Source organism: Clarias gariepinus, chromosome 7 (assembly GCF_024256425.1).
Source record: "Clarias gariepinus isolate MV-2021 ecotype Netherlands chromosome 7, CGAR_prim_01v2, whole genome shotgun sequence".
Classification (NCBI taxonomy): Eukaryota; Metazoa; Chordata; class Actinopteri; order Siluriformes; family Clariidae; genus Clarias; species Clarias gariepinus.
In genome coordinates this window covers 25,802,005-25,829,102 of record NC_071106.1, presented here as the reverse complement: position 1 = coordinate 25,829,102, position 27,098 = coordinate 25,802,005, and the positions used below count along the sequence as shown (strand labels likewise).

Genomic DNA, 27,098 nt, shown 5'->3' with positions numbered 1-27,098 from the left:
GCGCCCTGTAATGGGTTGGCACCCCATCCAGAGTGTACCTTGCCTTGTGTTCTAAATTTTCTGGGATAGGCTCCAGACCCCCTGTGACCCTGTATACAGGATAAAGCGGTACAGCGATACAGTGAGTGAGGATTTCAAGGGGCCCAGAATCTCTAACAGTACCCCAGCAGAATGGTTATTTGAGTCTTTGTACCCTTTCTGTCGGCTTGAACTACTCCGGCCATTCTCTGCAGACCTCTATTCCCATGGGGGTTTTGTCTACAGAACTGCAGTGTACCGCTTGTTTTTTCTTCATTGCACCATTCTGAGTAAACTTTAGAGACTGTTGAGTGAGAAAAATCCCCAAATAAGCAGTAACAGAACTATTTAAACCAGACTGGCTGGCACCAATAATTACTGAGATCACTGCGATTTTTCACATTTTTTCCTGACTCTGATGGCTGATATGAAAATATCCAAAGCTGCTCGCCCATATCTGCCTGCTTTGTGTATTGCATTGCTGCCACAAGATTAGCTAATAGATAATGATATGAACGGGTAGGTGTACCAGTGTTCCTATCACATGCTAGGTGATCATATCGGGTAGACTGTGATACTTAAGCACTTGTATTTTGCTCCAAAACTCCTGCAGGAAAAAAAAAAGTCACTCTGTGTTGTAGAGCTGGGAGCAGTGCTGTGTGCCGGCAGAAACCGACAGCCCGAGGTGCAGGCGCGATTAGATTTCCGCATTTGAAATATTTCGAATTCGACGTGCGAGTGGAAGCGTTTGTGCCTCTGGTACGGACGCGCAGAGCTTTTTAATAATCTGCAACTGGATTCCGTTTACACGCTCTCCCTTAAACGAAGTCACTGTTGCGCCATTTTAGGCATCGAGTCCAACAGGAACTGACGTGTCTACGACTAGGTGAGCGAATTTTCCGGCCTTACGGAAATGTCCAGCTTAAAACATCGGAAAGTTTAAAGGTGGACGCTTTTATTCGCTAATACTTTTGGCAAACGAACGAGCTTCGGGCACTTCCGTTTGCTATGGCTTCGTAAGTTTCGTCTTGTCTTTTGTCGTTTTTCTTCCCTGCTTGGTCAGAAACAAAGCTTGAAAACATATTACACAAAGCTGTTGTAAAGTAGAAGTTTCTTTTTGTTGTTAGTGTCGACTGCTTAAGGCTGGTATTAGTTTGCTGGGGTTAATATGGAGTTTAAGTGTTTTGCTGTATTGTCACTGCTTTGATGAGTTTTGTTTGTTTGTTTATTAGCTGACATCGGGTTCAGAACTTTCCCGCTAATGAACTCGTACTCATAATACATTTATAACTTTTTGTCTGTTTTGTACCTAATTCTATTTCGGGTGTTAAATATTCTGTAACATATTGACTTGAGCCAACTTTTATACAATAACTAATGGATTTGCAGTCACAGGTGGGGAAAGAAGCAGCCTGTCAGTAAGTTATATTAGCCTTAACCTATAGCTTGTACACTGTAATATTCTCGAACGGTCGTGTCTCATGACACCGGGGCCTACCGTTACCTTCTCATGCTACCGTTCTGTAAACTCTAGATAAGTTCAGAGCTCAAAAGAACAAAGCCTTCTTAGAGGTGGGGGATGGGGTGACGAAGTTTTACACTTTCAACTACTCTGTACAGTGTAGTAGTGTGTGCTGTGGAGTTAGAGATATAGAGAACTCGTTAACGGGTTGATGAAGAACTGAAACCTGCTAAACCACCTCCCACATATAATGAAAGCCTAACAGTCTTCAGTATTCAAGTGTTTTCTTCTATAACACTTTGGGAGAACCTGCACAGGGATAACCAGGAGGCTTTAAGCTTAATGTACAGTTATTACAGCATCCTATTTTTTTTTTTGCTTTCTTTTAGATTTTCTTTGCTGGACGTGAATGACTTATTCAAATGCAACACCAGCCAAGTGCATGGTGTCTATATACACTACATGGACAAAAGTATTTGGCCAAACCTGTTCCAATCAGGACCCTTATCCCCAGTGAAGGGCAATCTTAATGATTCAGCATACCTGAGCCAACTTTGTGGCAAAAGCTTTTCTATTCCAGCATGACAGTGCCCCAGTGCACAAAGCAAGGACTATAAAAGGCATGGTTTGATGAGTTCAGTGTGGAAGAACTCGACTGAGCCGCACACAGAGCTCTGACGCAACCCCATCCAACACCTTTGGGATGAGCTGGAACATAGATTGCAAGCTAGGCCTTCTCGTCCAACATCAGTGCCTGACCTCATAAAAGCTCTACAAAATGAATGGGCTCGAGTGTTTGTGTTTCCACAGAAACACACTGAAATCTTGTAGACAGTCATATGTAGTATTTGGATACAATGTCATTGCAGGTTTGGCCAAATACTTTTGTACATGTAGTGTAAAATTGGGACAGACATCTTTAAGTTGCGAACATTTATAAATGACTTATAAATTCTTAAGTCTAAAGCCAGTATAATTTTAAAGTACACATCTTATCAATATAAAGTGTACAACCAACTATAGCTTGTGCTTCAAACCATATAACTAATTGTAAACTTGTAAATACACATCAGTATATTGAGAGTATTAAAACGTGGTGGAAAGATGTTTTTCTTTCTTTTTTTTTTTTTTAGTTAATGAGTCTGAAATAACAAGATTATATTAATCATTTAACTGATGACAGAAACTAACTTGTTTTGCAGACCTGTGACAATAAATTAATCTATAACAGTGTTTCCCACTGGACTGAAATATAATTGCGGTGGTAGCTAGCGGACGAGCAGGTGTATGTACATGTGTACATTTGTGTGTGTATGTACAGTATACACACATATATATGATATATATGTATATAGAGTGACATCCTTTTGTTCAGCACAACATAGGCAATATGATAAACTACATTTTATTTCATTTAAAATATCTTTGTAAACATAAGTGTAAGAAAAGAAATATCAGCAGGCCAAGAAATATCACAGCTTCATAAAATCACATGTTTAAATGGTTGTACCTAAAATAAATACATTTATAAATAAAATAATAATATTCACATGCACATGTTTTGAGTTATCTTGCTATGTCATTCTGATTGCAGTAAAATTTACATTTTTTAAAAGTAATGATAACTTGACATTCGAAAACCCAGTGGCAAGCTTTGATGCCTGAAGCCTCCTCCATCGTCACATGCCAGCAACCTCTTCCCCTTTAAAAAAAAAAATAAAAAATTGGTCATTGACCAGTGCTGTGCTTTAATGAAGAGCCCATTTACTGTGCAAAACTATGTTTCTCTGCAGAGCATGTGGATCCATAAGTATGCCCTTCTTATTCTTTTTACTACAGCTGGCACTTGCTGCATTTACTGCCTCTCAGTACACTGCTCATAGGGTAGGAGAATAAACGGGTCTGCTACTAGTTAATCGATTGTGGATGGCACAGTTCTTCCACACAGATTTTTAGAAAGTGTGGGCAAGTGTCCTTGGGTGGCCATTAAAAACCAACTTTAAGTTGTTCTATTCTTAAAATGCTTCTATTTTTAGAAAAGGCAATGCATCGTTATTTGATTGAATGGAAGGCTGACAATATTTCTCTGATGCATGATCAAGCATTGTGCTTAAAGTGCAGTGAATATAGCAGTCTATAGTGTTTTTGTTTTTTATAGGCAAGGATACAGCTGATGCTTCAAGATGCCTGGTTGGATACCTGTGTGTATATGTTATGTTCTCCATGAGTTTGCATAGGCAGTAGTAGACAGACACTTACTGTACTGTAGACAGACAAATTCCTCAGTTTATGTTGTAGATCCAATTTCATCTAATTTCTCACTTAGGTTTTTTGATTCTGCAGCTTTTCCCATACATTGCTGATACTTGGGCAATTGTCAGGCATCTCAGGTGACCAAGGCCGATATGCACTAATCTACTAAACTGTGTAGATATTGGCTAGCTACTGACTTTTTTTCTCACTGGTACTTATGCCTGTACCTGTCGAAACCTGCTTCCCTCTTTCTTAGCAGATAAGAACAATATGTTTAAATGTGCTCAAACAATGCATTCATGCCTCAGAATGGTGCTGATGGTAACCTAGCTGAATTTGTTTGTTGTTATTGCTAAAGCATACAAATGGTCAACTTTGCTGGCAAGGTTCTGGCTGTTTTTCTTATTTTTTTCTTCTTCCTGCTGGGAAAGCCACTGCCTCTTATTTGTTATGTTATAATTGCACTATTTAATTATTATTTTATCCTAAACTTCTTTTATCTCCACTCTTGGTTTTTTTTGTCACAGTGTCCAGAGGATTATAGAAGGTTTATGCACATGCTAAAAATATTAGTTGTGTATTTGTTTGTGCAGCCAATACTTTTGGTTGGTAATTTCCATGTGTATGTCAAATAAAACAGTAACTTGTGATAGTATAGTATTATGTATCTACACTGTCCAAAACACACACTAATATTTTTTGGACCACATTTGGCTTTATGTCATGTATTTGCTGTGGCACTGTTTTGAAAAAGGCAGTGTAAATTTATTTTTTCTATTCAAAGTCGCATTAATTTCTTACTAAGATCTTGTATTGGTGTTGGGAGAGTCGGGCGACTGCGTAAAGCCTTCTTCAGCTCATCCCAAATATTCTCAATGACTTTAAGGTCTCCACTCTGTTGTGGCCGATCCATCTGTGAAAGTAATGTATCATGCTCCCCGAACCACTCTCACAATTTGAGCACGCTGAATACTAGCATCATAGTCTTGGAATATCCCTGTGCCATCAGGAAAGAAAAAATAATTTATGGAAAACCCTGGTCACTCGATATATTCAGGTAGTCAGATAAACTCATTTTTTGGGCACATAATGTTGCTGATCCTAGACCTGACCAACAGATGCAACCATGGATCATAACACTGCCCCACATGTACGGTAGGCACTAGGCATGATGGGTACATCACTCTGCCTCTATGTTAAACTGATGCACCATAACTCTGGAATAGGGTAAATCTGGACTCATTAGACCACATGACTTTTTTTTTCCAGTGTTCCACAGTCAATTCCTATCAATTTACAGGTCTCTGTTTCAACAATGTTGGTAATCAAGTGCACAAAGTCTTTGCCACTCGCGTTCATCACCCAGCATGTTAACAATGCCCATGTTCTTTAGTTACAAACTGATCTGTTCAGTTTAATGTCCACCAAAAAATGAGTGTGTTCTTGCACTGATACCGAGTTTGATTGTTTTTCTATTCAGAGCAATCAGAAGCGAGGTCATATTGAAACAGGGAGGAAATACAGGGAGGCAACTGACAGACTCCAGAATGCCAAACGATAGAACTCCTGGTAATCAGAACTACTCTGACTCCGGGTTTCCATTCCTGAAACTTGCATACATTCCTTGTCTTCTCTGCTATGCACCTAAACAGATGAAGTGGCACTACCATCTGTGTGTCTCGGCAGAAATTAACATTCATCAGCTCGGGCTACATTCTTTCCAGTCCTGAACTATTCAGTTTTCTGCTTACAGTTTTTCATCCTCAGTTCTTTGGCTGGCAGAAGTGGAACCTGATGATGTCTTTGATTGTTTTAGCTCGTCTCTCTAAGGTTCGAAATGTTTGGGCATTCCAAAAAGCTTTTTTGTTCTCTGCAGTCGTACAAAGTGGTTACCTGAATTACTGTTGCCTTTCTGTCAGCTTAAACCAATCTGTCCATTCTATACTCACCTTTCTCATCAACCACAGAGGGAGATTGTTTTAGGTGTAAATCCCAAAAGGTCAGCAGTTGTATTAAATATATAAATAAATAAAATCAGCAGGATATTTATATTAAAAAAAAAAAATCACAAATGTGATTTATACCTACATACGCTGTTATTTCAGCAGTTGTATTAAATATAAAAAAAATCAGCAGGATATTTATATAAAAAAAGGACAAACCTGATTTATACCTACATGCGCTATTATTTCTGAATGACGGTAATTCACTTGCATGTATTTCACTGCATTCAGATCACACTTACAGAGTGTAAAACAAAACACTATTGGCTTAACAAGCAGACCAGAGATTAGCCAATGATTGAGTCACATAGCTTTATTTACAGACAATTTGCTTCATCAGAAGTGAATCTTTATCTGGCTGCTTTTAGGGGGCCACACAGGTGAAAGTCTGATGGAAGATCAGGACTATAGGAAGGATGCTTTTACACCTCAAAACAATGTTTTTTGGTCACAGTGTGGGCAGAAGTGTGCGGACCTGCATCGTCATGCATGATCACAACAACCTCGCATAGCAGTTGGCTATGTTGAATCTAATCTGGCTTCAGCTCTTAAGTACACATCTGACTGTAACAAGCACTGTTGATTTTTTTAAAACTTTTTTTCCAGATAATGTTCCAGTACTAATCGCTGAGAATCCCATGGACAGATTACCATTCAGCACATTGATTGCAGTTCATCAGCCGTTCTCATGGTGTTGAAATTCTGTTAGGATTTGGTTTTCTTGTAGAAATTAATAATTATACCTCCCAAGTTATATCTAAACTAAATATAATATAATGCAATAAAATGGATTGTAAAAGGATTCTAAGGGATACAGTCTATTGAATTGTATTCAATTTTTGTTTATTAATTTCTACAATTTTCACTATCCAGTGTTTATTACTTTGTCACTATCCACCTTTTTTTTTTAAGATAAATGTAGTCTTGGTATTTCTGTGCTGTTTTTATTGGGTATCATGGTACTGGAGGAATGTTGTTTTGTTTCACTGTGTACTGTACGTAAAGTACATGGTTGAAACAATATTAAACTCCACCTTAACTTGATTAACAAATTCATTCATTTAAGCACTCATGTCATGTGTGTGTGACATGTTGGGAGTCACAATGTCACATGACTTAAGTATTCTCAGATTAATTTATTACAAAACCACGGGATGCAAAAAAGGTGTTTACTTCTAGATAAGACTTTTACAAACTTACTGTAACAGTAGGTGACCCAGTTGCTGAGCATTTTCTAATTGTGCGTGCATGTTTGATATGAGTGAGGTGCATGCATGTTTTATAGTTTTCAGTTTTGTACACAATGTTAGAGTTGTTTACACTAAATACTTTAAGAGTACATTTGAAAATAAAAGCTTAACAGTAACAAATCAAATACTTCGCTTTTAACAGACTTTTATAGGGGGGGGGGAATCAATTCAGTGATTTGTGTATTGCCACACTGATTCCATAATTTTAATCGACAGTTATATGATAATATATAATAAATCTTCATCTTATCTTCTATACCGCTTTATCCTGTATTCAGGGTCGTGGGGACCTGGAGGCTTGGGGCACGAGGCGGGGTACACCCTGGACAGAGTGCCAATCCATCGCAGGGCACACACACATTTATACTTTCATTCACACACTGCGGGCAATTTGGGAACACCAGTTAGCCTAATGTACATGTCTTTGGACTGTGGGATGAAACCGGAGAACCTGGAGTAAACCCACCAAACACGGGGAAAACGTGCAAACTCCATGCGCACAGAGATGGGAATCAGGCCTGGCCGGGAATCACACAAGGACCCTGGAGGTGTAAGGCGACAGTGCTAACCACTACATCACCGTGCTGCCTTATATATAATATATAAATGTTGTGATAATATCGTATTGGCTGCTCCCTGGTGATTCCCATCTCTACCACAGAGTGATCAGAACCTTACTTGTTTCTCTATGTTGTTTGGCTTTTTGGCAAGCTTGTCATTATCTTCTGCTACTGTATGTAACATGTCATTCACTTGTTGGACCACATTCCAATAGCAGTTATAAAATGTTTGCCCCATCCCAGCGCAAATGTTAAACTCCACCTTTGACCGAAGTTTTTGTTGCTTCATTTCAAATTTTTTGCTGTCTTGTACAGAGGCAACATTATGAAAATTATCACTGGATAAATACTTATGGACCTGACACGATATCTAAATCTGAAGATTAGTGTTGCAAAGTTTCAGCAGAATGCTTTTCATAAGCAGGTCATTTAAAATGTATATATATTTCAAACAATAATCACATGCTTTGTGACTTATTAAATTGTAGCCTTTGCCTTAATACATTTTTGTTCCTCATGTCTTTTTGTCTCATTTCTCCCTTGTAGCTATTATCTCCAGTAAGAAACTGAATCTGTTTTATTGTTGATCATCCTTGTTCATGGCAAGGCAAAGTTACCATGGACCAGATGTCCAGTGACAATGGGTATGAGTTGGACAGTCGGCCAAAGGGACCAGTGGGGAAGGATGAGGCTTTGCGCATGGAGGCAGATGCCTTAAATAAAATGCAACATAAACGGAAATATACAACAAAACTCCATCCATCCCATGTAAATGTGCTCCCTAATTCACAAGTAACCATAACTCCCATTAGCCAGCTGGAGAAAGACCTCATTGTGTTCCCTGACTCAGAACCCAAGAAGGGGGCAGAGAAAGACTTATTTGGAGACATCGATGTGGAGACATTAACAAATGAGGAACTGGAGAAGCTGCTCTTGGATGATAATTTTGGTAGGCCATCGTCTCTGTTAAACCGCAACATTAGTGCAAACTCAGGTGGACAAGCTTTCAGCCCATATACTGCAAATACGTCCATGCTTCCCATTTCAAAGTCCACCGTGCCCAATCTGACTCATTTGCAGGGTCCAGTTTTTCCTTTCCAGCATGTCCACCTCCCTGGCCAACAGAGACCGTTCCTCCCATATGTGTCAGTCCAGCCAGTCAATCCTCATGTCTTTCATCAGCCAGTCATGACCCCAGAAATGGCTAAACTCTTTGACAAGATTGCCAGCACTTCAGAATACTTGAGGAATGGCAGGTCTTCTGTGATGGATGACAACTCAGTTAGTGTTAAATCCCTGGAGCCTGTACCCCACCCTACTGATTCCCCCAGCATAAGCCGCTTTGACTGGTTGGATCTGGATCCTCTCAGCAAGCATCGCGTCGAGGCAGAAGAGAATCTTGGTGCATTTCGTGGACCTGTGATAGTGGAGTCTGTGCCTGCAAACGACCCCTGGGATGCAGTTTTACGAGAGGAGACCGAGGTTACGATGAGCAACAGTTCTTCAACGCAGGAAAAAGACAAGTGCACTGTACCTCCTCAAACCAGAAGGGCGTCTACAGGAATGGCAGTTCCCAAGACCCATGTGCCTGAAACCTCCTGCCCACGTAAACAAAGTGAACAGGTATGAGAACCATTCAAACTTTTAAGTCTGTCACTGTATAGTCTTCTACTGTTCAGCATTCATGTAAACTATATATGGTATTAAGATTAACTTAATAATGTTAATAACATGAATGAATGAATGAATGAAATTGGTTTTATAGTAATATAAGTAAAAAGATTTTAATGGTTGCTTCGGTTTACATTGATTTAAGAAACTTTTTTAAAGAATCTAGTTAAGATGATGGTTTTGAAAAGCAGATTTGTAATGGTTTTAGAGTGTTGGCTTAGAGTAAAATATTCAAATTTTACTGATTGAGTTGCATGAAATAAATCAACTAAATCATCAGTATCTCAAAATATAAGAATATTTCCTAAGATCATTAAAAAAAAGATTTACAATACAAGAATGAAAAGTATGTTTATTTATGGGCTTACTCTGGGCTACTTTAATATGAATTACTACATCAATATGGCATGTTGTGACGGTGATCAGTGTGTGCCATTGCTGAGGCGTTATTCATGACCAGCTTGCTTTGATAGCAACCTTATCTGTATTGTTGGGTCAGGTGTTTCTCATCTTCCTCTTGACAATACCCCATAGCTCTATGGGGTTAATTTCAGGCGAGTTGGCTGGCAGACTTTTGGCAATGTGTGCCTGTGGTAGTCCTGCTGGAAAAGGAAATCGGTATCTCCATAATGCTTGTCAGCAGATGAAAGCATGGAGTGCTTCAAAATTTCCAGGTGGCTGGCTGTGATAAAACAGAATGGACCAACAACAGCAGATGACATGGCACCCCAAAACATCACTGACTGTAAAAACGTCACACTGGATTCAAGCACTTTGGATTCTGTGTTTCCACTTTTCCTCCAGACTCTGGACTTTGAATTCCAAATGAAGGAATGGCTATGATACCTCATGATCTTCTTCCGGACATCTGTCAAGTCAGAAGTCTTCTGCATGATTATGGTTGTGTGTACTGAGCTAGACCAAGAGATGTACAGTATTTACTGTAATACTCAAAGTGAAAGTCTAATATTTTTTTAGATACTGGATTTTTTTAATTTCGTGAGCTGTGAGCATCCAAATTTTATTTTAAAAAGTCACCATATTCTATTTATTTAGATGCAAACTGTTTGTGTAGACCTTGTATTGGTATACCGTATGTAAACCCCATGCCAAAGAATATTTTCAAAAGTGTGTAATGATATTCGCACTGTTCAGTTTTCTGCGTGGTGCAGTCTTGGTTTAAATAGTGCTGTTTAATTTTTTCCATTAATTCAGTTAATTCACGTTTATGGAACAGGCAAGTAGTCTCTAAGGAAAGTTTTGTATTTTGTATCAAAATATTCAAATATTACTTTAGAGATACAGAATTTGTACAGGTGTAAAATGGAAGGTTAACTATTTATTTAAATTTAATTCAGCATTCCATACTTTACGTTTAACAGTGTGAAACTGTACATTTGAGTTTTGTTTGCAATGTGCTAGGCAGCTAACTCCATTGAACAATGTTTTTTATTTATTAATACAGCAAAATGTATAGTTTGTGTTTTAAATTTAACATAGGGATACGTCTTCTCACTGATTTAATTTATCTATTGGTCTTTGAACATTATTTGCTCATACTTGTGCCATACTGATAAACACATCCTTTCCCATGCTTTATAGTGCTGACTAGTGTTTTTTTTCCTCATGTGACTCCTCATGTGTATTCTACAGGTTACGAATGAAAGTGGGACTGCACTCAGAAAGTATGACATTTTAGAAGAAAATTGGGGCCAGAACCTAGAAGTCTCAGCATTCCGTAAAGAGATTGCAAAGTAAGCAAAATAAGAATTGCATGTGAAGAGTAAAGATAGAAATTCTGTGTTTGTCTGTGACCTTTTGAAACTGTTTTAGCTTTTGTGATGTCGTGACATATCGGTCCCATACCATGTCAACAATTTTATTCAGTTTGTTTAAGTAAAGCAAAGCACGTATCTGATTGTATAAATTTTATTACGCCCATACTTCAAGTATTTTTTTGTGATTTTTATTTTTTTTATTTTTATTTTTTCAGACTAAAATCAAAGTTTTCATTTGATGACCCGTCTACCAATCCAGGATATGTTTTGAGTCCAGTGATCTCTCACAGGGAGTTAGGGGGAGACAACAGTAGCAGTGTGAAAGTTTCCATTGAAATTTTGGACTTCCAGCAGCCTGTAACCTTCACTTGCGATGGTAAATTTACAAATGATTTTGTTACCTACAAGCAAGTAAGGTCCTTTGTGTTTAAACGTTTCACTTAAACCTATAATTGTGAATTGCGAAATGGGATAAAATTTACGAATTCTTTTAAAATATACCACAGCTTCTGCGGAAAAGCATCCATTTTCCATAAATACTCTTTGATGCATATCGCCACCTACTGGACAGGAATGTGGAGCAGAAGATGGGCAGGGGAAAAAAAAAAAAGAAATTACTGCTTTGTATGATGCATGCTATTTATACAATCCATAAAGAATTAAACAGCATTTTTGTGTTGACTAGAGGATTAATTTTTAGTAGTTCCTATTATTTCAAAACATGTAAGTAACGTAGCTGCTTGTTACAAATCAGACAGTAAACATTACTGCTATTGAATTGAATTAATAAAAAGAATAACAATTAGTGGCCAGAAATCGAATAGAATTGATTTTAATGTTCGCATGTGCATATTTCAAATGTTGTAATGACTTTTAAAAAGCTTTTTGGGGATGCATCTCTCCCAAATGTCTGCTTCAAATATCCCTACAATATATGCCATTTTACCCTAGCAGGGCCTAGCATTAATTTAATTATATTTATTGAGTTAATTTAACTTTTAACTTTTAAAGATTTTGCTTATTTTTAGAAGTCAAATCCTTCTGTCTTATTTTCTACCTTGTAGTGAGTTCACCAGTGGAGCTGCTGATAATGCAGGCTCTCTGCTGGGCCCATGATGACCTGAGCCAAGTGGACATCAGCAGCTATGTCCTGAAGGTTTGTGGCCAGGAGCAGGTCCTACAAAAGTAAGTAGTTATGCCCTTTGCCAAAAAGTCTTTTTTTTTTTTTTTTTTTTGGCAGGACTTGAAGCAATTAATTACCTCTTGTGACCTAAATTAGTATGAGAAGGTTATCATGAAGTCCCTTGAATAATCTACTTCAATCTTATTAGTATGATAACGCTATCAAGGTTTAGTAATGTGTGTAATCAGCAAAGCAGTAAAATATAGTAGCATGTTTGTAAATTTGTTTTGTCTGAAGGGATTAGGATGATGGTTGAAAAGTATAAATGAGAAGTCAACACCACCACCATCACAAACAAAAAAAAAGCCAGCTACAGTATATGGAGTAGTACGCTGTACTACTCCATAACGAAATACAGTGGAACCTTGGATTACAAGCATAATTCGTTCAGGAAGTGGGCTCATTCCAAAAAACTCGTAACTCAAAGCTTATTTTTTATGGTTTGTAATGGTAAACCTTTCTCCTCTCCTATTTGAATTTCACACACACACACACACACACACACACACACACACACACACACACACACACACATTAATGAAAAGACTGTTTTGTTGTAAAAATTAGCAAGGTGGGGGTAGTGTAAAGGCGAGTGTATGTGTGTGAAGGGGCACAGTGTCAAATTACGCGCGCACACAACAGGCTGAAACAGAGAGGGAAAGAGAAAATGGATGTTTAACCATACGCGCATCCTGTACACACGCGCTTACAAATACAAAATAAAATATGTTCTGCGCACAGACGTGGTCACAGTTTTTTTGTAAATAGTACACACGTGCACGGATGTTGATTATACCAGTAAGAGACGTGCACTAAGCCCCAGCAGGTGAGACGATTACCCATAATTCCGCAGCGCAAGAGAGAGAAAAAACATTGGCTCAGTTGTGATCATGTGACGCTCGGCAACAAAACAAGAAGTGCATAAGTTATAAATGATACTCGTAAACCAAGACTTGCTTGTTTTTTAAGTCAAAATTGATAAAAAATCTCGCAAACCGTGTTACTCGCAATCTGGGGTTCCACTGTTTTTAAAAAAGTTTTTTTATTATTCGAGCACTGGACAGGAGTTATGAAATACCACACAAATATTTATTTCTTACTTTGGTAATGAAACTGTAATTGAAACAATATAAGTAAGATATTGGAAAAGAATCATGTTTCATAATCCATGTCTTTCAGCCTAAAATGTACTGTATGCAGACAGGATTTCCTATCTGGTCCCATTTCCCATAAGGGTTTCCCATAGAAGAAAGACACAGCTATTTTTACAATACTTTTTAGGATTTAAGTTTAGTATTATTAACTTGGACATATGTTAGTATATCAGCTTGACAAGTTTGGGTGAGGGCATTGTGGAAACAGCTGGGAAAATCTTTTGAAGACATACTTTATTGGCGAAAGAATAAGATTAATTACACGCACACACTCAAACTCGTACACATTCACACACTATGATCAATTTTGGAATGCCAATTGGGACTGTGAGAGAGGAACAGAGGAAACCCACCAAGCCTGGGCAGAACATGCACACTCCATGCACACAGATAGTATGTATATCTATGTCTCATCCATGTCTTTAATGCATACCACTGCACAATGCAAGGTCCATAATGTTGGAACTGGAAGTGGCCAAGGTAACATGAAATTGTTCAATATGTCTTGGTATGATGTAGCATTCCAGTGGCAGTGTGCTTTACACCACTGGATCTGACGCTTTGCATTGCACTAAAGCTTGAAATCAGCTGCTCGGTCATGGAAAACCATTCTGTTATTGCGCTAATCTCCACATGAAGGCCACATGAAGTTTGGAGGTTTGTAGCTATTGACTACACTAACTTGAGTTGGTGATCTTGTACACTATGCGTCTCTGCGTCCGCTGACCCCGCTCTGTGATTTTACATGGCCTGCCACTTCGTGGCTGTATTGCTGTCGTTCCCAATCACTTCCACTTTGTTATAATACCACTAACAGTTGACTGTGGAATATTTTGTAGTGAGGAAATGCTTGGACTTATTGCACAGGTGGTATCCTATCATGGTACCACGCTGGAATTCACTGAGCTCCTGAGAGCGACCCATTCTTTCACAAATTTTTGTAAAAGCGGTCTGCATGCCTGGGTGCTTTATTTTATTTTTTAACACCTGAATTCGAAGATTTGGCTGAGTGTATGATTGTTAAATGTTGTGGGTGAATGAATGTGGCATTTGGAAATTTTCCACCCACTGTGAAAAGTGTTTGCAAGTGCTGCAGCTCAAAGCTGTTTACATCAAAGCTAAACAGGGAATTCTATCCAATTTTGGACAATATGATTCACCATGATTTATTTATTTTATTTATTTTTTTACTTGGTAAGGATTTCTTCCCAACCACAACTTGCCATACTGAACATTCCCACACTTCCTGACTATCTAAGATTGCAACAATTCAGGAATGTGGGAAAGTCCGCTAAAGAACAAACCAAGAAAGGGAGAGAGTTCTTACAAACTATTTTCTTCTCCTTTTAAGATTGCTTTCTGAATCATGCGACATTCATTGCTTTTTTTAAAGCCTCCCAATCAGTGAAAAAGCTTCATGCATTTGTTCAGGAGGTGACATACTGTAGCTACATAGTGTCATTTGTTAATGTGATTTTAGATGAAAACTGTAATCTGCTACAAACTGAAATTTACAGGACATAGATTGCTGAAATCTAATAAAAATTCCTTGCCGATTAACGCTTAGGTTACAATGAACAGGTTACCCAACACTGCCTTAAAGAACTTAAAGTGATAATATAGTATAAATGATTAGAATAAATTATTTAATAAATATAATTATTTATGAAACATTTAGTGGTTGCAGTATGAAAAATGTTTACACATGAAAGTTTTTTCCTGTTTGTGGTCCACTGTTTTAAATGTTTAGATAAATGTGGCGATGATGATGATGATGATGATGATGATAATAGTAATATAATGCAATATAATAATAATAAAAACAATAAGTTGTGAAGTCAGGACCTGATTGCTGGAAATTAATTAATTAATTAATACATTTTTCATGTGTTGATTGCTCTTCCAACAAATATGATTTCTCAATTAAGATGAAATGCCAAACACACAAAGTTGTAATGGAGTCTATTTAAGCTAGTTCAAATTCATGTTTGTTCAAGGAAGCTTGTAGGCTTGCTCAGCATTTTTTTTTTCTTTGTCAGCCCCTTTCTTTTAGCACAAACAATGCCACAGCCATCCATTCCAAGAATCTTGACCTTCCACTCCTGTGGAAATGTCCATAAAATGGAAAGATGAGAGCCGTAGTGGTTTGCGACCTAGTCAGTGAAGCTCTCCTTACTATTAGGGTCAAATAAAGAATGATAAATATGACTTAATCAAGGAACTTTTGGCCAGGGGCAAAATATTTTAAAAGGGAATATTACTAATTTGCATCTAGGATGTTTGGTGAGACTATGTCACAGAAAGCTTTGATAGCACCTGTCCACATTAAGCAAAAAGATATTTTACTACTACTTTTTAATAATGTTACATAGTTGCATTTTCCCACAGACCCAAGCTTGATGTGTCTATTTGTTCCTTAGTAAACACAGTCTGGGCAGCCATGAGTATGTGCAGAACTGCAGGAAGTGGGAGACTGAGATACAGCTGCAACTCCTCACTCACAGCACCATGAAGAGAGATCTTGCTCGGACGGTAATATCACACTTAACGTTATGGTTGTATTCTTGTTTTGGGGGCTATAATTTTAAGTGTGCAGACCTTGTGTATACTGACTGTCAGAGCTTGATCCAGTAGTCTCCTTTTTTAAGATCTGTTTACCAGTGTTTTTTCTTACCCATTAACTGTAGAAGAAAACTGGACTCTTTTTTTTTTTTTTTTTTTTATGTTTTAGTTGTTATAATTGTTGCACTATAGACATCAACCAATTAGGCCGTCAAACCCACTAATGAGGCAAATGGGTTGTTTGGGTAAAATAAATTAAGTTTATTCTCAAGGTTATATTGACATAGCTGTCTAGGTATGGCCAGCTAGTTTTATTGATGTTTCATTATGGTCACTACTCTTGTACCCCCTCCACACACACACATGCACAAATGGTGTACATGTATTGCTTAGCAGGCCAGATTTATTACTGCTTTCAATTCTACCACTATTTTTTTGTGTTTATCTTTCTTGGATTTTGAGTGGATTGTTCTTTTTTTTTTTTTTTTTTTTTTTTTTTTTTTTATCCTTATCTTTTTATGTCTTAATTTATTGGTTGGTCTTCTGCTGATGACTTGTTTGCATCTTGTGGTATTCCTCGTATATTTATGCTCTTTAACCTTTTCTCAAACAGTGGATTGTGATAGCTTTTACCATTACCCTGTGGAGTGTGAAAGTTGTTGTTGATGTTCACTGACTGTTGTTTTTTCTTTGGGTTCTCTTCACCACTCTGACATTTTTTTGTCATGGTTAGTAGTATGGTCATGCTTGACAGTTGGTATGAGATGTTTGTCTTGTTGTACAGTGTTTTCACCAGTGCATTTTGGTTCTGTGCATGATTTAACATCTCCACTTTGGTCTCATCATTTTTTATTATTATTTTTTTTTTAAAGAAAAGTGGCTTTCTCTTATTAAGCCTTTCATAAAACCCATACTTATTTGTACTTGAGCATTAAACAGCTTGTACTTAATTTGCTGGGACACCCACTTCTATGAGAAAGCTTAAAGGCTTTTCATTTGAAAACAGTCTTTCTCACTGTACAGTGTTGAATTATACTTGTCTGCAGATGGCGGTGTAACCCTTTCCTGCTTGATGAGTAACAACGATTCCGAGCAGTACGTCTTCAGTTCACTTTGTGTTCTTCAGAACTCCTTGTTCAGAAATTACACTTCTTGGTTAGGTAATCCTGTGCATTTCAGGAATAAAACTTTGGAGGAATTGAAGTCATTAGCCAACTACAGGGGACATGACAGTTGGTTCAACTCTGGAATCACTTTTTAATTCCTTCGTCTGACAGCTTTGCAGGTTACACAACAATTGTTCAAAGTAGATTCAACTAAGTGTTCGATAACCTTAAATGAAAACCAGAAAAAAGGGTACGTCACAAAAAATAGTTAAATCACTACTTCTAATAAATATTGGTTAAATTAAATTTAAATAACTAAGCTTAAAAAATACTATTCCATTAACCCTTTAGAAAACATGTAACACAACATCATATTACATTTTGTGTGAAAACATGCAAACACTTAAACAACAATCATAGCATAACATAAGTTTTTGCAGTAACTGCTTTTCTCTTGTAATGAACACTAAGCTATTAAAATTAAATATCAAGTAACTCAGCAGATGGAGCTATACGAATAGCTTACACCCATTTTACTCTCCATTTTGATCAGACCCTGCTCTGAGGTGATTTCAGTTGGATTGAACAAAAGTTTTTTTTGTTGTTTTTATCCTTTTTGATTTGGTTTGGAACATGTGCTGAGAAGCAAGACAAAAAAAATATAGGCTGAGCTTTTTGTCCACTTCCCAAATATTACCCTTGCACATTGGGTTCTACTGCTATATAAAGCATCCTAAATGTTTCAGAACCCTTAAAAGCAGATTGTACAGTATGACAAAAAATGGCAGATTCTGTAGATACTTCCTCTTTTACTACAAGTGATTAACGTAAATCATAATCATGGACGTTAAATACTCAATTGCTAGAACTATGTTGTTGTGAGCACTGGGTTGGCTATTTAAGAGAAATCACCTGTGTTCTAACTTGTCCACAGGATTTTCAAACGAGGTGCTTCAATATTATCCCAAATTAGCACTTTCTTGAGTGAGAGTGATGTTTGACATTTGTAATGCACCTTTAAATTTGTTCTGTGCATTGATTTTGCATGTGTGTCAGCAGGAAGATGATGATGCCTCGCCTATCGACTTGAAGACATACCTAGGTGATACTGACATGCCTTTTAAGAAAACAATTACAAGGTAGGAATTTGTCTTGTCTAGCTCTGATAAAGAACAGTCAGAAAAAAAATTCATTTGCTTGTCTCTTTGTATCATCTTATATTTTTCTTCTCTAGAGAGAGCCTTGCTGAACATTTAGAAGAATATCACAACCAAGTCAATATCTGTCTCCAGAAAGAGGTGCAACACAACACAGAGGGTTATCGCAAATCTCAATGAGATGATAAATTTTGTGATTATTATATTTTCTGTTTTGTTTTTTTTACCTCTTAATAGAACACACAATACAAAGCAGTGGATCGAATAATCCAAGTCGTTAAAAATCTGTGTTATTTGCTGGATGAGGTTGAGACACCAACCATAACTGATGCTGTGCGAAAACTGAAGCGTTCAGTCAACCTTACTAAATCCTGCACATCAGAGGTCAGAGATTCTAAGAATACATTTTTTTGCAAAGGGTACTTGGACACAATTCAATTGTACAGTTAAATTGTGTATTCATGGCAGCCTCTTGTTAACAGGGTAATGGCAGATCAGCATGTTCAAGTAATGGTAAGCAAAACACTCTTGAATTGCATTGTTCTATATATTAGTGTTCTTTAGTATGGCATTAAATTCTGATTATGTATTCTAGCTGATCTGTATCAATAATTGTCAGTCAATAAATTTGTAATGCTTTTGTTCTGCTCTGCAATTTAAGGTTTATAATCAATAATTATAATCAGTTTAATAATAACTGATGAAATAATGGGTCAAAGTTTGGAAATAATATATCATAGTGTATACTGTAAATTTAACCAAAAATAAAAAAATTAACATCCCTTTACAAAACATTATTAATTTTTTTTATTAATACATGTACAGTACCAGTCAAAAGTTTGGACAATTTTGTATTTATTTTTCTACATTTTAGAACAATAATGGATTTTTTCCCAAAACTATAAAATTACTTGGGTAATGTTAGTTGCTACCTTAAGGTCAGCTATTCTGGAATAGTTCTTGCATAAACAGTATTGTTCCATGCATTTGCAAAACACATGTTGCAAAACACCATGATGAAGCTGGCTCTTATGAAGACCATCCTAGGAAAGGAAGACCATAACTTGCCTCTGCTTCCTTAAAATTCAGAGCATAGTAGCGGACACATCTCAATATCAACTGTTCAAATGAGGCTATTGCACATTTTGGATACATTTTACATCGTTTTGCAATGTAGAAAAATATTAAAATCAGGAAGGTGTGTCCAAAAAAAAAATAAATAAAAAAAAAATAATAATATATATATATACCAACACAACACAGTTTGTATTAAAATAGTGTCAGTTTGCATCAATTACATGACCGTGGGAGCGGATCAGTTAATTGCATTTACATTTGGGCATTTGGCAGACGCTTCTATCCAGAGCGACTTACATTTTTATCTCATTACACATCTGAGCAGTTGAGGGTTAAGGGCCTTGCTCAAGGGCCCAACAGTGGCAACTTGGTGGTTGTGGGGTTTGACCCTGGGATCTTCCGAACCATAATCCAATGCCTTAACCACTGAGCTACCCCTGGCCCCATCACTAGCTCTCAATGAACACTTGAATACTATACTATACACATAATAATAATAATAATAATAATAATAATAATATTGCACATGTGGCAACAATGTAATAGTAAACAGTACACGTGCGCACAGATGTTGACCATGCGCACACGCACTGACCTGGAGCATGGGAGACGATGACCCACAATACCACAGCACGAGAGAGAGAGAAGAACTATTGGCTCAGTTGTGATCATGTGATGCCCGGACATCAAGTGCATGTGTACTACTTGTACTTTAAATCCTTGCTTGTTTATCAAGTTAAAATTTGGCTTGTCTTGCAAAACACTCACAGACCAGGTTACTCACAATCCAAGGTTTCACTGTACAGTAATTACTTGAGCGCTTGGTTTCATAGTACAGACTACCAGAGTTGCTGTGTCTTCCTACTGTCCTACAAGCCTGCGTCAGATTAATATGGAAAGACTATATGAGCGACACAAGATGTAAATTACTATATAGAAAGCCTTTAGAAACACAAATAAAATTGAGTAGGTTTCAGTCATGTACAGTCCCGATCAAAAGTTTAAGACCACTTGAAAGATGGCAAAAAAATCATATTTTGCATGGTTGGATCTTAACAAATTTCCAAGTAGAGCTTCAACATGCAAAAAGAAAAAAATGGGAGTGAGACAAAAAATTTTTTGAGCATTCAATTAATTAAAACTAACGATTAAACTGAAACAGGCTGTTTTACAGCTGAGTAAAATTTTAGGACCACGTGCCTTTAAAAGGCCAAATCTGTGCAAAGATGTGGATTCATTGTCATTTTCTGTCAGGTAGTCACACGTTCTGATCGCAAAGGCAAAAAAACTCCCTTTTTGAACATGGTCGGGTTGTTGAACTGCATAAGCAGGGTCTCTCACAGCGCGCCATCGCTGCTGAGGTGGGACGCAGTAAGACAGTCATTTGGAATTTTTTAAATGATCCTGAGGGTTATGGAACAAAAAAGTCAAGTGGAAGACCCAAATAAATTTCACCAGCACTGAGCCGGAGGATCCAATTGGCTATCCGTCAAGACACTGGACGATCCATCCTCGACCCAAATTAAGGCCATTACTGGTGCTGACTGCAGCCCCATAACCATCAGATGGCATCTGAGACTAAAGGGCTATAAAAACAAAAAACGTCTTTAAAGACCTCGTCTCCTTGAACGCCACAGAACTGCTCGTTTGGACTTTGCAAAAGAGCACCAAACATGGGACATTCAAAGGTGGAAGAAATTTTTACTCTCTGATGAGAAAAAATTTAACCTTGATGGTCCTGATGGTTTCCAACGTTACTGGCATGACAAGCAGATCTCACCTGAGATGTTTTCTACGCGCCACAGTGGAGGGTGCGCCATAATGGTCTGGGGTGCTTTTTCCTTCAGTGGAACAATGGAGCTTCAGGAAGTGCAGAAGCGTCAAACTGCTTTTCTATGTCCAGATGTTGCAGAGAACATTCCTTATGACTAAGGGCCCTCGTCTGTGTGGTAACGACTGAGTTTTTCAACAGGACAACGCTACAGTACACAGTGCCCGCAGGACAAGGGACTTCTTCCAGGAGAATAACATAACTCTTTTGGCCCATCCTTCGTGTTCTTCTGATCTAAATCCAAATTAGGACCTTTGGGGATGGATGGCAAGGGAAGTTTACAAAATCGGACAACAGTTTCAGACAGTACATGCCCTTTGTGTAGCCGTCTTCGCCACTTGGAGAAATGTTCCCACTCACCTCATGGAAACGCTTGCATCAAGCATGCCGCAACAAATTTTTGAAGTGATCAACAATAACGGTGGAGCTACTCGGTACTGAGTTCATGTTTGGAAGTTTGATTTCTGTTTTGGGGGTGGTTTACGTTTTTTTTTTTTTTTTGGAGGTCTGGTCCTAAACTTTTGATCAGCTGTAAAACATTCTGTTTTTTGGTTTAATCGTTGTTTTCATTAAATTGCATGCTTACAAAATGTTTTGTCTCACTCCCATTTCTTCTTGTTGCAAGTGTTACTTGGAACCTTGTTAAGATCCAACCATGCATAATATGATTATTTTTTTTTTTTTTGCCTTTTTTCAAGTGGTCTTAAACTTTTGATCGGGACTGTATCTAGCTATTTGAACAACCACACTAACACAGAGCATGTTTTCATAAGATGCTGTATTAGCACAGATCAAAGTGGGATTATAAACACTGTATACGGCATTTTTCAAAATCACTGAAAGGGTGGGGAATAGAAATCAAGGGTGGACAGATCTTGTTTTATAAAACCATCACTATACAGTTTGTCACTGTTTGTAGGTTATGGAAGCACAGTGGAGGAGCACCTTAGGATCCTTACAGATGCACTGTATGATTTGGTTAAACTCTACATGTGCTCATTCTGCCTGGACTTACCTCCTCAACTGGATGAAGAGCGCCCAGAAAAGCCGAGAGACAGCCAGGAGGCATCCAGCGTCACTGAACATGTACACTTTACACTTTTTGCCATACATGGCATTTCTGCTGCATGGGTTAGCAGGTAAGAGCTTCGTGATTTCAGTTTTATATCCATATAAATATGTAAATATGTTTTTTTTTTTTTTTAAACCACTGCAAAGCTTTGCAGTAGGACTCATCATTGAGTCCTAGCAAACTAATTTGAACTGCCTTGTAGTTTTAATTTCTTCATCGTTTATAAAACTGTATTCTATTTTTAAGTGTAGAAAGCCATATTGTCTTACATTTAATACATTGCCATCCTAGTTCCGATCTTAAATCAATGCCAAGTGAAGTTCTTGCCAACAGATCATAAGTGTATTTAACATTTTATTTATGTCAACATCTTGAACTCACACTGTAATTAATGCCATTGTGTTTTAGTAGGACACTAATTAAAAGCACTCAAGAACCTCATTATGCAGTATACAAAACATTAATGCTCCAAGAACAGAAATCTGAGCCAGTCATGGCCAAAGGCTTGCACAAACTTGACAGCGGGACATAAATAGAAGGGGGAAAAAAATTCCTTTTAGTGGTTCTATGTACGGTCACAATATGAAAACCTGTGATGTGAAATGTCTAATTTTAAAACAATTTACTACTTTCACTGGAGACACATTCACATCCAGGTTTCATATTTTTTGTTCTTGTTTCATATATATTCATTGTTTTGAATCACAAATAAGTGCTATAAATATTTTTAGATTATTATTATTTTTTTAATCCAGAAGCACACCAGTGCTTACCCAGTGGGTAACTAACTAGTAAGTTTGCAAGAACTAAGTTCTGTACAATTTTATTCTAAAATATAAAAAGTGGTTTAAGTCATGGCCACATAAAAAGTACATTCCTGTTTTATATTCAGTGTTTCATACAGAAAATGGCAAGGTACATTAATGTCTTTGTAAGTGTAATTTCCTTGGTGCAAGTGTGCCTTCTGAAATAGCAAGCTAGTTTATGCTTTTGCTGGAAAAGTAATTTTTGATAATAGATAGGAGCACATGAATTAGTGCTTTGGAGGATTGCTAGCTACAAAATACATTTTCTGCATTTTGTTTTCTTATGTTTAATGATCTGGACCCTTTTTGTAATATAATTTCAGTGACAGTTAAACACCAACTTTACATTTGCATGGAACCTGTATACTGTCAGTCCCAAAATAGACTAATTTAAAGTCTATCAGATTACTGGTTTAAGTTGTTATTCCCCCCCACAAAAAAAACATAATAATAATTATTATTATTATTATCGTTATTAATTATTATTAATAATTATTTATTTATTATTTTGGTTTACATTTGTTTTTATGATATTATGGGTGAAAAAGATTTGACATCACCTCAAAATCTGGTTCAAACAGGGGTGTCTGGACTATTATTAATTACTATATTAACTCATTCATAACAGAGCACATACATTGTTATTGTTTCATAAGTCTCATTTGTTATTTGTTCCCTTTTCCTGTTCCTGTAGTTATGAAAAATATTATGTGATGTGTTCTCTGATGCACAATGATGAGAATCTTTTGAAGCCTGTCAAGTCCAAGAAAGTTGGAACGTACAAGAGTTTTTACTATCACATCAAATGGGATGAACTGTGAGTGATCCAATTTATTTATTTATACTTTATTTATTTATTTATTTATTTATAATCTTGCATAAACTCAGGAGCTCAGCTTCATGTAAGATTTGTACTTAAAATAGATCTTGGTGCCTTTTTGTTGTTTAGGATAAATTTTCCCATCCCTGTCGCCTCGGTTCCGCTGGAGACTGTTTTAAGCCTCTCTCTCTATGGAGTTCTCAACCAGAATTCTAGCAATTCTCCTGAGTCCAACAAACAGCACAAGGGGCCAGAACTGTTAGGCAAAGTCACCATGCCTCTCTTTGACTTTAGGCGGTAAGGCATGAAGCATTCTTTTTGAATATTAATCATTTCGGGCTGGTTTATGTTCTGTGGCATAAAATGTTATTTAGTTATGGATCCTCAGCAATTTCTGTATCGAGGCAGATAATTCTAGGTGACAACAAAAACACAACAGCTTTCAAAATGTAGTTAGTGTTTCTGAAAAAGTATAGTCACCTTCAGAAACCAGGTTGTAAAAAATAAATACACCCTTCCTACTTCAACAATATTTTAAAAAGCAATTAGCAGCCAATGTTACTAATGAAAGAACAGGATTAATCAATTGTGACTACTTGCATAAAAGCAGTTCTTCAAGGAAAAATGACATCAGTCATTACTTTAGAGAAGCACCAGTTGCACCTCACAATCCTGGAAAAGGTTTTAAAACCATTTCAAAATCAACTATTGTACCGTGAGAGATTTTTTTTTTTCTTTTCTAAAAATCACTTTCAAGACAAAGCCAGATCATTTAATATTCAGTGAACTATGTAATGTAACGTGCAATTCTGTAAGCAAGTAAACTTTTTTATGACCGTACAATCAGAAAAGGACTGATCAAGTAGAGAACAGTTTCTAGAAACAGTTACTAGGAATAAGCCTCTCTGTCTGAATGAAATAATAATATGGCAGCAAAAGGTTTGCAAAATTACATCTAAGCAAACTGGAAAAAAAAAAAAAAAATCTTTGGATTGTTGAGACCAGGATGGATATGTTTGGTCATTATGCACAGTACCATGTTTGTAGAAAATATAGTATATTACCACAAACACCTTCAGGTATGACGGTAGGGGTGATGATTTGAACTTCTTTTCTAGTTGCAGTCCAGTAGCTTAAGCCGGGCCAAAGTTTAGTTACACAACCAAAAAATATGAAATAATGAAATCATTTTCATCTAACCTTGCCTGAACATCTGAAAGACTAAAATGGGGAAAAACTAATCAAGTTATAGGTATGGCCATGTTCAGAGTCAGACTATTAATATAATATCATAAAATTTATTAAAATGTTTTTAAGCATTTTTATCTTTATTTTTATTAATGATGCACATTTTTAAATGATTGATTAAACCTATGAATGCATTATGCCACCTAAAATACATGGAAAATAGAAATAAAACTGTACTAATTTTGTGATCCATACTGTATTATAATATTCTATGATATAATAGAATAAATAGGCTATTATTCTTAATTTTGAAAATAATCTGACATAATGTATAGAATAATCGGCCTAGAATAAATGGAATACACGGAGTTTAATATCGAATAGACTATCAGGATTTTTTTTACCCTTTTTTTCAGCCACATAATTCTAGTGTCTCTGGCTCATAGAGAAAGTATTGAAAAGTATCAATAAATGATGGTATTGATATTTAAACAAAATTATTAATAAAAAATATATATTTAAAGTCATCTAAGGTTATTACCATTTATTATCTTAATTTATATTAAGTATTTGATCTGTGATTTGCATTTGAAATATGATTTATGAGAAGTTTGCTGTATTTATCATTTGAGCTTTAGTTTTTCTTTCTCTTTGAACATTGTAACCAGAGGTAAATGTTTAATGAATGGCTAAATTGCACACATTTGTATATTGTAGGGTGTTTGCTAGAGGGTCTAAGCTACTGAGTTTGTGGACATTCTCCTTGCCTGTATCTGCAGGAAAAAATAAAAACCTAGAAGAGAGACTCATACTGCAGGTATGTCTTTCATTTTTTTTCTCCAGCATATTAAAAAACTTTTCATTGGCATCACTTTTTGAAACAAATTAGTCATTTAACCTTGCTATTTTGTACAATATTTTAAAAAATTATTTAAATTATATAACCCATTAATATTCTCCTACAGATAGATTTACCCAGTCCACAAGTGGATGTGCTGTACGTAAGTCCACCAGAGATGGCCTTCCCTAACATTCAGTCTCTAGAAATGTCAGATCCAGACATTCGGAAGAAGATAGAGAAACTTTGCACACCAACATCTTCTTCCAGGTATATACCCCTATGATAATTACTTGGGAATTTAATATTCTGTGTGAAAATGTACTGTATAATGTGAAATTTGGACCTAAATGCTGAGAGTGTGAGAGGTGCTATTGTATCTATTAGGTTAATTCATTAATTTATTCATTCATTCATTCATTCATCATCTATACGGCTTATCCTGTACATGGTTGCTGGGGCCCTGCAGGCCTATCACAGGAATCTTTGCCAATCGATCGCAGAGCTCACACACTACAGGCAATTAGGGAACATCAGTTATCTTAATCTCTGCATGTCTTTGCACTGTGGGAGGAAACCGGAGTAAGGAAACACGGTTAGGACATGCAAACTCCAAACGCCATATACCTGGGGCAGCCTGAGTTAGGTTGAAGATGATTCTAGGTTAAAGGTGGTCCCATGCTCAGGTTATAATTGCTGGTCTTCTGGGTGGTAAAACAAAAATTGACCCTGGGGCTATGCAAGGCATATGGGATCCATAGGGATCATTATCCATTAACTCCACATTCATTTACATATTTTTGGATTAACCTGTGTTTAGGCGGAGTCTAGGTGATTTTGATGATGAGTGCCAATATTTAAGCTTAAAAAAAAAAGGTAGAGTCAGGGTTTGTCCAGTTCTTTTTATACAGCCTGTAGTTGACATCGGCGCCGTCGTCTTCTTTTTGTCTGCAGATAGAAAGAAATCATAGATGTGCACAAATTGTTTAACTTTCTTGGAATTTTTTTTTTCTGATCAAATACTGTCCAATATAGCGTAATTGTCCGAGGTTTAGTAATGTGGCTACACGATGAACCCAAATAACCCAGTAGGTGCAGCTAAATCTTTGCGCAGAGGAAGACATTTTGGTATGAACTCTGATCAGCTACCTCGGACATAATACTAGCAGTGCAGGGTATGATAACTATAATTTTAGAAATAACGAATGAATATAGTGTCAAGGACAGTGCTATTTTAATGCGTCGCCAACTTATGAGGCATAGCCACCACATCAGGTCCTTTGTCTCGCATTGCGTCATCTGTGGTCGT

At 36.9% G+C, this 27,098-nt stretch overlaps 1 protein-coding gene across 7 annotated transcripts in view; it reads left to right on the top strand.

Annotated features, from left to right (window-relative positions):
• The first annotated feature begins 656 nt into the window (after positions 1 to 656).
• Positions 657 to 27,098, top strand: part of pik3c2a (phosphatidylinositol-4-phosphate 3-kinase, catalytic subunit type 2 alpha) — a 39,642-nt gene continuing 13,200 nt past the window's right edge. Inside the window, exons 1-16 of one of the 7 annotated variants that reach the window (XM_053500319.1) lie at positions 933 to 1,034; positions 7,862 to 7,970; positions 8,093 to 9,169; positions 10,871 to 10,971; positions 11,211 to 11,371; positions 12,060 to 12,180; positions 15,753 to 15,864; positions 18,057 to 18,139; positions 18,235 to 18,298; positions 18,395 to 18,541; positions 18,640 to 18,670; positions 21,985 to 22,204; positions 23,638 to 23,760; positions 23,893 to 24,060; positions 25,669 to 25,768; positions 25,917 to 26,059. In XM_053500319.1, the coding sequence (XP_053356294.1) occupies positions 8,165 to 9,169; positions 10,871 to 10,971; positions 11,211 to 11,371; positions 12,060 to 12,180; positions 15,753 to 15,864; positions 18,057 to 18,139; positions 18,235 to 18,298; positions 18,395 to 18,541; positions 18,640 to 18,670; positions 21,985 to 22,204; positions 23,638 to 23,760; positions 23,893 to 24,060; positions 25,669 to 25,768; positions 25,917 to 26,059 (2,579 nt within the window). In that variant the 5' untranslated portion in view covers positions 933 to 1,034; positions 7,862 to 7,970; positions 8,093 to 8,164. Of the gene's footprint in view, positions 1,035 to 7,861; positions 7,971 to 8,092; positions 9,170 to 10,870; positions 10,972 to 11,210; positions 11,372 to 12,059; positions 12,181 to 15,752; positions 15,865 to 18,056; positions 18,140 to 18,234; positions 18,299 to 18,394; positions 18,542 to 18,639; positions 18,671 to 21,984; positions 22,205 to 23,637; positions 23,761 to 23,892; positions 24,061 to 25,668; positions 25,769 to 25,916; positions 26,060 to 27,098 lie in introns of all 7 variants that reach the window. The other 6 variants (XR_008360913.1, XM_053500320.1, XM_053500323.1 and 3 more) reach the window with 6 other exon arrangements.